The sequence below is a fragment of the Musca domestica genome, unplaced genomic scaffold, assembly GCF_030504385.1.
Source record: "Musca domestica strain aabys unplaced genomic scaffold, Musca_domestica.polishedcontigs.V.1.1 2, whole genome shotgun sequence".
In the NCBI taxonomy this organism is placed as follows: Eukaryota; Metazoa; Arthropoda; class Insecta; order Diptera; family Muscidae; genus Musca; species Musca domestica.
The window spans coordinates 20276615-20291274 of NW_026712249.1; the positions used below are offsets into that span (position 1 = coordinate 20276615).

The following is a 14660-nucleotide window of genomic DNA, read 5'->3' on the forward strand; positions in this document are numbered from 1 at the left end:
TAGTCCTTTGAACTTTAAGTAATAATTATAATCATAGCGTGTATGATTGAATTCTCCCATAAAAACTTTTAATTGTTATGGGTATCATAAAGTCTTTAAGAATTTAAGACTTTCTTTACGGGTTTTTAAACTTACATTTAAAAGAATTTTTAAATATTTTTTTCGAACATCTTCTTCTACGGAAAAAAGAAAATCTAAGAAAAAATTGCCCATTCACTTTTTTTCTTAACTTATCAAATTTATATTTCTTTTTCTAGATTGTCAAAGGCTATATTTTGTTGCTACGCGATTTTGCCATTAACATGGGTAAGTCCTCAACGATTAAAAATAACAATTTTTTATTTATTTAATTTTTTTTATTGATTTTCAGGCATTGTTTCCAAACAGGCTGAACTCTTTGCCGATGATGTTTTCAATTATGAGAAACGTATTGTAAATCATTTGGATGTTGTCAAATCGTCATCTGGAGAAAAACGTTTAAATGAAATCAAGACTTTAGTGGAAATAAAAACCATAGCTCCATCGGTAAGTGAGAATATTAACAAAGGCATAACAAATCATAAAAACGTATCCATAAGCGGTCAAACTAACATCCCCTTCTTTGATATATGAAATTGTATATATTTTGCTATGTATGCGATATATGGGATGTATGTCTGACAATGTAATTGTCAGAAGTGACATTTTCGTGTATTTGTGATTTCGTTGAAATTTAAAATATTCGCGATTTAATGGAAATGTTTAAACTTTTTAATATAAAAGATGTTGTATATTTCACTCGCTATATATTATTCGAAACTCTAGCGCCATTCAATATTCCGAGCCGGTTGGTCTATAAATCATTTCAATCCCTAAATATTTTGCAATCATCACGCCCAAGAATAGACTTCTCCATGCACAATTTCGTGAGGATCGGGCCATAATTGCGATCTGTAGAATGATTACAATTTAACATGGACAGACGGACGGACGGGCACAAAAAGCTATATCGACTCGGTGAAGATCCATGAAGATCCATATATACTTTCCAACCAATATTTCGAGGTGTCCATAATTTTTGGTCCAATCAAACTACGGCACTTTAATTCCATAACACATTTTTTCCCACATTCTATGATTTTGAGATTTTAATAATCCTTTATACCAATATTAGATCCGAAAAGTACGATTTTTATGCCCTCGGCCATATGGCTAGAGAGGGTATATATCATTTTATACGGTCAAAAGTGCCTAATCAAAATAACGGTTTTAGACCCTATGTCTCTTTGGACCAAATCCGTTTTAGGGCATTTTGAGTCAATCCAGTGATGTCCGTCCGTCCGTCTGCCTGGCTGGTGCGCACTATAACTCTCGAAGGAAGTATCCGAATTGATCCAAACTTGGTACGTCGTAATATTATTGTCAAACTAAGATCGAGTTCAGAGATGGGCAAAATCGGTCCACTTCTTCTGGTACCTCCCCCACAAAAGGTCGAAATTTTCAAAAAAAAATATTTTTTTTTTTGCACAGAAAGAGAAACTATAACCCGATTTTGTTCCAACTTTGCAAATCCTAATATTTGCATCAGTGCTACAGCAGGTGCGAAAATGGACAATATCGGTCCACTCCATCCTGTATCCCTCATAAAGGGTCAACATTTTGAATAATTACAACTCTTATAAATGTGATGTAACATTTTTAAAAACCAAAGGTCTGGTGTTAAGATGTAATATATCGGTCGACTCCTTTGGGTACCTACCCAACAAAAGGTCAAAAGTGACAAAAAATAGTTTTTGCACAGAATGAGAAAAGATGATCCGATTTTGCTCGAACTTTGAAAATCCTAATATTTGCATCAGTGCTACGTCAAGTGCAAAAATGGACAATATCGGTTCGCTTTATCTAGTACAACTCTTATAAAATGTGATGTAATAGTCCGATTATCTTCACACAACCCAATATTTTTATCAACCCATGGTCTGGTGTTAAGATAGAATATATCGGTCTGCTCCTTCTGGTACCTCCCCACACAAAAGGTCGAAATTTTCAAAAAATATTTTTTGCACAGTATGAGAAAGGATGATCCGATTTTGCTCGAACTTTGCAAATCCTGTCTGTAGTATCCATTACGAACTTCAAATATCAAATTTGAAATAATTCTGGTGAAAAATGTCCCTAAAATCATTAAAATACTGAATATCGGGAGGTACCGTTATATGGGGGCTTTACGAAGAGGTGGACCTGCACAGACAATTTTCTGTCTTAGGCTGTAATATTCATTACGAACTTTAAATTCAACATTTGAAACTATTCTGGCGAATAAATTGTCTAAAATCATCAAAATACTGAATATAGGGAGGTACTGTTATATGGGGGCAATACGAAGACGTGGACCCACACAGACAATTTTCTGTCATAGGCTGTAGTATCCATTACGACTTTCAAATACCAAATCTGAAACAATTCTGGTGAAAAAATGTCCATTAAATTATTAAAATACCGAATATCGGGAGGTACCGCTATTTGGGGACTCTACGAAGACGTGGACCTGCACAGACAATTTTCTGTCTTAGGCTGTAGTATCCATTACGAACTTTAAATTCCACATTTGAAACAATTGCGGTGCATAGGTTCGCTAAAATCATCAAAATACTGAATATCGGAAGGTACCTTTATATGGGGGCTATACGAAGACGAGGACCTACACAGACAATTTTCTGTCTTAGGCTGTAGTATCCATAACGAACTTCAAATACCAAATTTGAAACTATTTCGGTGAATAATGTCGCTAAAATCATGAAAATACCGAATATCGGGAGGTACCGTTAAATGGGGGCTATACCAAAACGTGGACCAACATGGCCCATTTTCAATACCAAAAGTCCTGCAGACATAACATACATTAGAGCAAAATTTTATCAATCTACTTTAATTCGTTCGGAAGCTAGAGTGATTTCCACAGACGAATAGACGGACGGACAACGCTAAATCGACAAAGAATTTTATGCTGATCAAGAATATATATACTTTGCGGGGTCTAAAATGTGTATTTCGAGGTGTTAAAATGAAATGACAAACTTAGGGTATATTAAGTTTGTCATTTCATTTTAATACTATGATGGAGGGTATAAAAAATATAGCTGGTGTTTTTTGCACATACATATAAAAAGCCCTTTATTGTTTTATAGCACAAAATAATTGGATTTACTCTTTACAGCTACCCATAGCGGAAACCTTGCAAGCTCTCTTCCCTCATACCAAAATTAACGATGATACAGAAGTTTTGGTAAGAGATGTTGATGTGCTAAATGAACTGTCTACGATTGTTTCCACCTCTGACAAAAAGTAAGTCCAATTTCTCTACAATTTTAAAATTTACCAAGTTCTAAATAAAAAAATAATTTTCCCTTTACAGGCCCATAAATAATTTCATTATTTGGTCGCTGGCACGCCACCTACTTCCCCATTTGTCAATGGAATATCGTAACCTGGTAGAGGCCTTTGACCACTCAGTGTATGGAAGGACTTCCACATATCCACGATGGATGGTGTGTGCAAAAACTGTTCGAGATTGGTTACCCTTTGCCGTGGATGCAGTCAAGCAGAAAAATCAAGAGGAATTGGTAAGGGATGGTATTTGATGAAGGAAGGAGATTTTGGTAATGATGTGTTTTTTTCGTTTTTCCATAGGCATCGAAGTTTCTGCCCTCTCACCTTAAGGACAACAATGGCTTGAATAAAACATCGGGCAATGATGAGTTCTTGAAGTTGATGTACTATAGTTTACGCAATCAATTGGAACAATCTGTTGAGGAAGCCAATTGGATAAGTGGAGATGTTAAGAAGTACATCAATGAAAAAGTAAGTCCAGTGGGAATGTTTTTAATGATAATTGTGTATAATATCTGTTCCGTATCTTCCAGCTTACCACAATGCGTTTACAAATTGGCATACCCGAAGAAGTTCTATCGAATAAAAGCTACACCAAGGATTACTACAACGAACTGCTGCTGAGCAATTTGTATTTTGTCGAACATCTACAATCGATTTGGAGTTTTCGTATGGCTCGCATGGAAGATAAACTCAAGGCATTGAACATCATTGATACGTAAGTGCCGAAATTTTGAATTAAAAATCTAAAAATTAAATATATGAAATTTTTAAAATATTATTTTGAACAAAAAGCTCAAAAATTTAATTAGCATTCAAAATTAATTATATGTTTTTATTTAATTATATTTCCGGGTTATAAATTTAGATTAATAAGTGCCGACATTAATCAGTGTGATTGTGAAAATTATTTTGATTTTATTTATTAGCTTCATCGAAAAGCAAAATTGTTGCTTTTAAGCGAAGAGGTACATTGCACATGTCGTAAATTAACACCTTGGTGCAATCGTCAGGGGCATTTTAATAGGTAAAATATTTCGAAACGCAATCTATGCATTTAAATAACCGGATCAATCTGGAAGTTTAAGAAAATTATTTAAAAGGCCAAAGAGTACACAAATGAGGATTTTCCAAGAACAGGATTACAAAGATCAACAGACCCACAAATATAGATTTTTAAAAATATTTTCAATGACCAAATAACCTAGAAAACCCCGATTTCTTACAAATATATCAAGGATCAAGAGATCCACAAAACAAAAGTTTTTAAGCGTATTTTTTTCAAGGGCCTGAGTAGACACAAATTTACATTTAAAAAAAAAATTGACCAATGGAACCGCAAACCTGGATTTTTTTTATTAAATCTTTCAAGGTCAAATGGAGCCACAAATGAGGTCTATTGAAAATGTTGTTTTTTCTCGGAGACACAAAATACGCATTTTTGAAAAATATTGTCCTGATTTTTTTTAATTTATCCACAAAGTGTTAATAGATCCGCAAACGTGGTTCTTTTCCGATAATTTATTCAAAGAGCTATGGAGACACACAAGTGGGATTATTAAAGATTATATTTTGAAGGACCAATAGTAATGCCAATATCGTATCGTGGATTTTTTAAAGAGTATTTTTGTGGGTTTTCAAAGAATATTTTTTTAAGGGCCAATGGAGCCACAAACGCCGATTTTTTACGAATATTTTTTCAAGGTCCAATTAAGGCACACTTGTGCCTTTTTAAAGAATTATTTTTCTAGGATCAATGAACCACACATCCGTGGATTTTTAAAGAATATTTTTTTAAGGATCAATGAACCACATACCCGCGGATTTTAGAAGAATAGTTTTCGAGGACCAATCTTGGCACACTAGAGGATTTTTTAGATAATATTTATTGCTAGACCAATGGAGGCACACGCGTGGATTTTTAAAGAATTTTTTTTTTTCAAGGAACAATGGGGCTTTCAAAAATCGTTTTTAAGAGTCACTGGAGCCCAAATCGGCTATATTTTACGAATATTTTTTAAGGATCAATAGTGGCACACTCGGGGATTTTTAAAAAATATTTTTAAGGATCAATGGTGGCACACTCGTGAATTTTTATAGAATATTTTTTAAGGACCAATGCAGGCCACTCGTAGACTTCTAAAGAATATTTTTTCAGTGGCCAATATATATTTTTTAAGAGCATCTTTCAAATAAATTTAAACAAAATATAAGGACCCAGAGGCGCAATCGATGATTTTCCAAAGTGCTAGTATTTTTTATTTATTTTTTTTTAATATTTGTCGGGCTAATATTTAAATTGTTAATATTTTTTATGATTTTTAAGATTCTTTTCCTCCAATATTTAAATATTTAGTAAATCCTAGAAACCAACAGTGAACCTCAATATCAAATTTGAGGATTGCGGCCTTATTTCTTTACACAATGCCATATTTAGTAACATTTAGTAGTCATATCCCAATCAATGTACTTCTCTCCAGCCTAGACACCAACAGTTATTCAAAATTGGTACAATTTAGTACTTTTTGAACAATTCAAGTTCGCATTTGCAGATCTCAACACCAGATACCAACAGACACCTCATTTTAGAATTCCAGTTATATACATTCACTCAATAACAAATTTAGTACTATTTAGTACTTTTCGTACAATAATAGTACAAATTTCCAAGCCAACGCTAAATCTTAAACAAAAACGACAACAGTGACATTCATATCAAATTTCAGGATGTCAGCTTTTTTCCTTCACCCATTACCAAATATAGTAACATTTAGTACTTTTCGTACAAATATAGGACGTATATTAACCCACCGCAAAATCTCAAAAACATATATCATTAGTAATGTAAATATCAAATTTGAATTTGATTTCAATTATGGTACACATTTCCAGAACCACCTACATATCTCAATTCCAGATACCAACAGAAATCTCCATATAAAATTTGAGGATTCCAGCAATATCCCTTCACCCAATACCAAATTTGGTAACATTTAGTAGAAATTTCCAAACCCACCTCCAAATCTCAAACTTAGATACCCACAGTTGCGTTAATATCAAATTTCAGGATTTCAGCTCTATCCTTTCACCCTATACCAAATATAGTACCATTCAGTACTTTTCGTACAATTATAGTAGACATTTTCAAAACCACATCCATATCTTAACCACAGACAGCAACAGTGGCTTCCATATCAAATTTCAGAATTTCAGCTCTTTTTCCATCTCTCAATACCAAAATTTAGTACTATTTAGAAATTTTCATTCAATTATAGTACACATTTCTATAAGCCAGCGCCATTTCTCAATCATACAGACCTCAATGTCAACTTTGAGGATCGGTCCACACAATTTTCAAAACTTCCCCCAAATTTCAAAAACATACCCCAATCCTATAGTCCAAATTTCTAAACAATCTCATAGAAGTATTATTTCTAAATTTTCAAAATTCCAGCTCTATTGGTTCACCATAATTCCAAATTGTACTAAATTTAGAACCATTTAGTACACATAAGTACGAATTTACAAAGCTTCCCGCATGCCCCAATCCTACACTCCCATAGTAATCTCAATTACAAATTCAGGTTACATCCCAATCGGTTCACGCAAATTCAAATTGTGTGATATTTAGTACCATTTAGAACACATAAGTACGAATTTTCTAAGTTTCGTACATACCTCAATCCCCCAATCCGGCACTAATCTAAGTTTCAAATTTCAGAATTCCAAGTGTATCGATTCACCCAATTCCAAATTGTACCAAAATTAGTACCATTTAGTACACATAAGTTCGAATTTCCCAAACTACGGACGTACCTTAGTCCTACAATAATACCTCAGTCCTCAGTAATATTATTTCCAAATTTCAGCATTCCAGCTCTATTGGTTCACTCAAATCCAAATTGTACCAAATTTGGTACTATTTAGTAATTTTTGTGTACATAAGTACAAATTTCGAAAACTTTCTCCACATAACAATCCAACACTTCGCCACTTTCAGGATTCCAGCTCCATTCGTTCCCTAAATTCAAATTTTACCAAATTTAGTACCATTTAGTACACATATGTACGAATTTCCAAAACTACCTGCATACCATGATCCCACATAGCAATCGAAAATTATTTCCAAATTTCACTCCATCGGTTCACCCAAAATGGTATTATTCAAAATTTAGGACCATTTAGTACGTTTTGCGTACATAAGTACAAATTTCGAAAACTTCCTCCATATTCCAATCCTACTCTCCGCCAGTATTGTAATTTAAAATTCCAGGATTCCAGCACCATTTGTTCCTCCAGGTTCAATGTGTACTAAATTTAGTACCATTTAGTACTTGTCGTACACTTAAGTACACATTTCCATATTTAACTTCATATCCCAATCATACACTTCGCCAGTAATGTTAATTTCAAATTTCATAATTGTGGTACATTTACTACTCATCGTACACTTATAGGGCCGATTTCCAAAACCCCTTTGGTACATCTATGCTGCAGGCCAACAGTGAGCCTCATTCTAAATTTCAGAAATCTAGTTTATTCCGTTTGCCCAACACAAAATGTTAATTTTTTAGTATATTTTAGTACTCTTCGTACCCTTTTAGTACGACTGGCCTTCGTGCAAAATTTTAAGATTCTAGTTTTAGCCATTTCCGTCTCAGTCAGTTATTTCACTATTCTTTTATAGAGTTCTACAAACATAACCCAGTGATTTTAAATCAATTCCAAAAATTTTACAATAATTGACTTTAACTTTCTATTATTCCAGCATCATTTCCGAAATGTATACCTCCGAAGAACCGCCATTGGTTGCCTATTCCAAACTACTCAATATGTTGGTCATATCCCGTGGCATAGCCTCATCTGGTTATTACGATTATCGCTATCCAGTTGCTGTTAATTTTGCCCGTATCGGCTCCGATATCTTGGAGGTCCTAATGGATGCTGTAATGACCTTCGTTGAACAGTACAAAGCCGATAACAATGATTTACATTTGCACATCGATTTGGGTAATGTTGATATTGGTTGTATCACCGCTGAGGAGCATAATCGAGAGGAGTTACAAGAATTATCAACGAATGCCCTCAAAAGTTTCCACATCACACTGAGTGGGGCAAAAATTACAGCCAAGGCATTGAGCTCATTTCTGGCGGCCATTGACACGGCTTCACCCATTGTGGGGGCCTCTTTCGACCAGCTGCATACCTATGAAAGTTTAAGGCTTACTCAACGTCTACGCATCCCCGGTCTGAGGTCTTATAATGAAAATGAACTCTTCGCCTTAGCCTATATGCAGAAACATTGTAGTACTTCAATAGCGGATAAGGATTATGCGAAAATTAAACCCCATGTCGAACAACAATTGGCTGAGAAATACTTGTGAGTAGAGATGTGGAACATTTGGAATTTAATATTTTAATACTTTTTTCTTTTTGTTTTTTACAGATTTAATGCCACCTGGAATCATATACAATTTCTACCCCTCGCCTCTAGTTGTAGGGTTCCACCAGTACGCTGCTCAAATATTCTATAATTTATTATAAATTTTTTTTTAAATTTCCTAACTAGACTTTGATGCCTGAATTTCAATAAAATGACAAGGCTAAGGGCAAAATAGAGGTCCAAAAAGGTTTTATGATTTGTTTGATTTTGAATTTTTGCCAGAAAGTGATTTGTATCCAAATTGTATTGGCTAGCAAAATTCTTTATCAAACGAGCTCATAAGACCTTCAAACACCTTATCCCACAACTTGCCATTATCCAATTTACACATAAAAAGAAACATACACATACATATAAATATGTAACACCACACCACACAAATATGTAACACCACCATCATTCCGATTCTCCTCTTATTTCCATACCCCATAGTTCCATAGTTTTCACAGTTTAGACTAAGAGACAAGTTTTTTTAAGTATTTTCCTTCTAAATATTTTTTTACACAATGTTCACATTTAACAATTCTAGTTTTATATATATATATATTTGTATATCTATAAATACTAGTATTTTTTAAATAACTTCTGATACTAGAAATCACAAATTTTTGAAATTTTTTTTGTTAACTATTCCATAGGTATAGAGTTTAAACACCTACGACTTACATTACAAACAAATAATTATAACTGAAAAAATAAAGAAAATAAAAAAAAAATAATTTATTTTTATTTTTTTGTAGAATTAAATACAAATTTAAATTAGCAATACAAACAAAAAAAAATAATACATTTTGTATGAGATATTAAGAATAATATTTAAAGTAATTTATATACTTTTGTCATAAAATTAAAATTAATAAAGAATATTTAGTGTGTGTATTGACACTAAAAAATAAATTATATATTTGTTAAACTATTTTTCTATAAAGAAAAATGTATAGAATGAAATATAATGATGTGTAATTGTGGATTTAAGGAATATTTCGACGAAGATTTTTACGAAAATTTTTCTCAAAAATCAAACTTTGATTTTTTTAAGAATATTTTTTAAATAGTATTTTTTGGGGAGTTACAAACAAGAATTTTTAGGAATATTTTTTCCAAGTATACTTTTAGGGAATATAATTGGAAGAACCATCATAACTGATCAGGGGTGTCACAAACTAAATTTTTAGGAATATTTTTTCAAGACCATTGATCTTGAATTTTTATGATTTTTTTTTAATTTTTTTGTGAAATAACAAGGACTAACGGAGACACAAACATAGATTTTATAGAATAAAATCTATTTTTTTTTTTAACAACGATGCCACCAACACGAATGGTTAGGACTATTTTTCCAAGGCCACAAACGATTATTTAAGGGAATATTATTGGAAGGACCAATAGAGCCACAAACATGGAGTTTTTAAGAATAAAATTTTAATTTTTTAAGAATATTATATAAATAGAATTTTTGGGGGACCAACTGAGCCACAAACACAAATTTTTAATTTTTTTTTTTCCAAAGCCACAAACGTTTATTTTAGGGAATATTTTTTGGGAAGGAACATAAAAGCTGAAAATAATATTTCAAGGATCAAGGGTGTCTTACACGTAAATTTTCAGGAATAAATTTTCAAGACCATAAACGCGAATTTTCATGATGTTGGGAGATCAAGGATCAACAGAGCCACAAACATGGACTATTTAGAAATATGTATATTTTTTTTCAAGAATTAAATTTTGATTTTTTAGGAATATTTCTGAAAGAGTATTTTTTGAGGGGAAAGATTTTTACAGGGGGACCAAAGGAGCCACAAACAAAAAAATATTTTTCCATTTTTAAAAATATTTTTCCAAGGCCCAAAAAAGTTTATTTTTGGGAATATTTTTTTGAAAAGACCAACAGAGCTGAAAAAAAATTTCAAGGATCAATGGTGTCACAAACGTAAATTTTACGGAATATTTTTTCAAGACCATAAACGCGAATTTTTATGATTTTTTTAAATTTTTGTTTGTGGAAGAGCAATGAATAATAGATCCACAAACGTGGAGTTTTTAAAAATATTTTTTTCAAGAATCAAACATTGATTTTTTAGGAAAATTCTTAAAGAGAATATTTGGGGGACCAACGGAGCCAAAAACACTGATTTTTAGGAATATTTTTACAAGGCCACAAACGATTATTTAATGGAATATTTTTAAAAGGATCAACAGAGCTGAAAATGATATTTCAAGGATGAATTGTTTCACAAACGTAAATTTTGAGGAATATTTTTTTCGAGACCATAAACGCGAATTTTCATTTTTTTTTTTGGAAAGGACTTCAGAGTCACTATCGGGAATTTTTAAGAATAAAGAAGATAGCAGCCACAAACCTGAATTTTTAAGATTATTTTTGAAGGGACCGTCAATGCCACAAACTTTGATATTTTTGGATGGAAATGCGAACTTATTAAAGTATATTTGGAGCCACAATATATTATTTCAAAGACCAATGGACCAACAAACGTGAATTTTTCAAGTGGCCAACGGAACCATGAATTTGGATTTTTAGAAATATTTTTTCCAAACCATAAACGCTAATCTTTATTAATTTTTTGGAAGGACCATCAGAGACACAAATCGGGACTTTTAGGAATAATTTTTCAAAGAAAATAGCAGTCACAAACTTGAGGGAATGTAAGAAAATTAGTCCAAAGACCAATGGACCAAAAAACTTGAATTTTCTCAAAATATTTTTAAAGGACCAACAGAACCACGAAATTGGATTTTTGGGAATATTTCTTCAAGGCCAGAAAGGTGATTTTTTTAGAAAATTTTTGGAAGGAAATTTTAGAATATTATTTCACAGATCAATGGATCATGAACCCTAAATGGGAATCCTTTAAGTAATATTTTTGAAAAGAGCAGCATTGTCAGAAATATGGATTTGTTTTTTTTTAATATTTTTCAACAGAATAACAAATTTGAATTATATTTTAATATTTTTTAAAGCCACAAAAAGTGAAATTTTAAGCTTATTTTGTCACGGCTGGAGCCACGTACTCGGATTTTTAAGTCATTTTTTCATGGACATGTGGAGCCTGTAACCTTGGTTTTTAAGAATTTTCTTTCAAGAGCCAATGGAGGTACAAATCATATTTTCGGAGCAACAAAGCCTCAAATATAAATAAACACCATTTTTCCAAGGAGCATTTTAGTATGAATTTCCAAAAACCGGCCTTATCTCACTTCTACATACCAAGACTGGCCCTCATGCAAAATTTTAAGATTCTAGCTTCAGCCGTTTCGTCTTGACGTTAATTCTTCTCAGCCAGTCATCACCTAGAAAAACTCCTTTGTGACGTCATTCACATCTGAAAAAGTTGATTTTTTGCAATTTCACCAAATACCAGGCAACCAGAACTAAAACGTAAGTATACGTAATGGCAAAATAATTCTTTACACACACTGTTTTGCCTGGCAACTCCGTGTACGATGATAAACCACGTTGCAAAGCATGATTTCAGGCGCCAATTGAATTTGTATTGTAAAGAGGGTACGTCCTCCCCAAAAATAATTTTATGCTATATGATCAAATAAAAATTTTCGAATCCCAAATAGATTTTTTCATTCAGATATTTACTTAAAATTTAAAAAATTGCAATATTGCAATAACTCCTTAAATATTGACATTGCGGTTTCTTCAACATGTTTTTTCATTCAGGCATTAAAGGAGGAAAAACAGACTATTTTAAAACTGCCATAACTCCTGAAATATTGACATTTCGGGGTTTTTAGCATATTTCTTCATTAAGGAGGAAAAATGGATTTTTTTAAATTTGCCATAACTCCTTAAAAATTGAAATTTCGGGTTATTTACCATATTTTTTCAGTCAGAATTTTTAAGAGGAAAATAGGCTCTTTTGAAATGTACCCATAACTCCTTAAATTTTGACATAACATAACATAATTCCTTAAATATTGACATTTCAGGGTTTTTAGCATATTGACGATATTAAATGAAAAATATGGTCGAATAGTAAAAAAATTCTTGAATTGGGAGTTGTCCTTACATGGGGACTATTCCAAAAAGTTGATTGGTATGTCCCATTCTTTGTACCAATGACTGTGAATTAACGACCTTAAGAAACGGCTGAAGCTAGTATATTGAAATTTTTCACGAGGGTCAGTCTTCATGCGTAGGCGATGAGGCTGGGTTTTTAAAAATTCGGACTCAGAGGGTAGGAAAAGTACTAAAGTATACTTAAAATTTAATACTTTGTATTGGACAACTGAACTATCTAAAATTCTGAAAAAAAATGAAATTAAGGTTACGAAAAGTATTTTAGAACTTTTTAGTACTAAACTGCTAAATATTACTATATTTGGTACAATCTGGTATTGTATGAACAGGTAGTGCTTGAAATGTGAAATTTGATATTAGGGTACCTGTTCATGTGTAGCCTGGACATTTGTAGGATGATTTCGGAAATGTGTGCAATATTTGTTATTGGGTGAAGGTATAGGGATTAAATCCGAAATTTCATATTTTATATTTTCTGAATTTATATGTGTTTGAGTTTTGGCGGTGGTTTATAAATGTGTCCTATATTTTTACGAAAAGTACTAAATGATACTAAATTTGGTGTTGGATGAAGTGATAGGGTTGTGATTCTAAAATTTTAAATTAAGGTGTCTGTTGGCATTTTGGAATTTAGATATGGAAGAGGTTTTAGATATATGTGCTATAATTGTTCGAAAAGTTCTAAGTGGTACTAAATTTGGTATTGAGTGAAGGAATAGAGCTAAAATCATGAATCTAGGCGTTTGGCCTTAGACCTCGAAATTTCTATGGAGTTTTCATCTACAAACTAGTACTTGCTATTGTTCTGTGAAAATATGAGGATTTTTTTTTTAAATTTAACAAGTTTTTTTTATTTACAAAAGCTGCTGATATTTTTTTAGGGTATACATTGAATATACAAATTTCTTTTATTCAGCGACTGACAATGAAATTCGATATAGAATAATTTTTACTTAGACACTTTTCCCAAAAAAATTAGATTTTGACTCGGATGGGATACGTATTAAATTAACAGTAAGAAAAGCAAAGACATAATTTTCACTTTTTGTACATGCATTTTGAATTTAATTTTCGGAAAAAAATATTTTACCCAGGCATATACTTTATTTTGAGATTTATAGTGAAGTTTTTAGAATATTTCCACTTTAGGGCACCTTTTGCCTAAAATGAGATTTTATGTTACATTCAGGCGTAAACTCGAAAAAAGACCAATGAAAATTTATCAGACAAAATTAGGAAATATTTTCGCGTATTTTTAGAAGATTTTTGCACAAATCCGCTTTAGTCCTAAAATGTGTTTTTAAGAAACAATGATGCAAATATTTTTTTAATATCCAATGGAAATAGAGTTTTCTTTTCTTCGATGACTTATAGGAAAATTTTATGAAGAATATTAAAAAAAATCTAGAATATTTGGCTAGCTACGATCCTGTTTAAATTACGTTTTAAATAATATTTTGAAAAAAGAACAAAAAAAAAAAATAAAATAAGTAAAAAGCTGTAAGTTTGTCCGGGTCGAACTTTGAATACCCTCCACCATTTGGAACGAATTTGTCACTTTTCGAAAAAATAATATTTGTTAAAAATTCTGTTAAACTCTTAAAAATACCGAATGTAGCTGCTATATTTTAAGGTCTATACATATACTTGTCATAAGCCATTACAATATTCAAATGCGAGACTTAAAAAAAATCGGTGAATAATGTAGCTATAATCATCAAAATACCGAACAGCGGGGGTACCGTTATATGGTGGCTATACGAAGACGTGGGCCTGCACAGACAATTTTCTGTCATA

General features: G+C 32.1%; 1 protein-coding gene across 5 annotated transcripts in view; it reads left to right on the forward strand.

The window, feature by feature from the left end:
* The window catches only part of LOC101892772 (protein gone early), a 214327-nt gene extending 204834 nt beyond the window's left edge, over positions 1–9493 (forward strand). For all 5 annotated transcript variants that reach the window (XM_059121938.1, XM_059121935.1, XM_059121936.1 and 2 more), the window contains 8 exons: positions 258–306; positions 371–525; positions 3197–3324; positions 3395–3602; positions 3670–3840; positions 3903–4087; positions 8138–8749; positions 8816–9493. In XM_059121938.1, the coding sequence (XP_058977921.1) occupies positions 258–306; positions 371–525; positions 3197–3324; positions 3395–3602; positions 3670–3840; positions 3903–4087; positions 8138–8749; positions 8816–8903 (1596 nt within the window). In that variant the 3' untranslated portion in view covers positions 8904–9493. The remainder of the gene's footprint in view (positions 1–257; positions 307–370; positions 526–3196; positions 3325–3394; positions 3603–3669; positions 3841–3902; positions 4088–8137; positions 8750–8815) is intronic.
* Positions 9494–14660: the final 5167 nt, after the last annotated feature.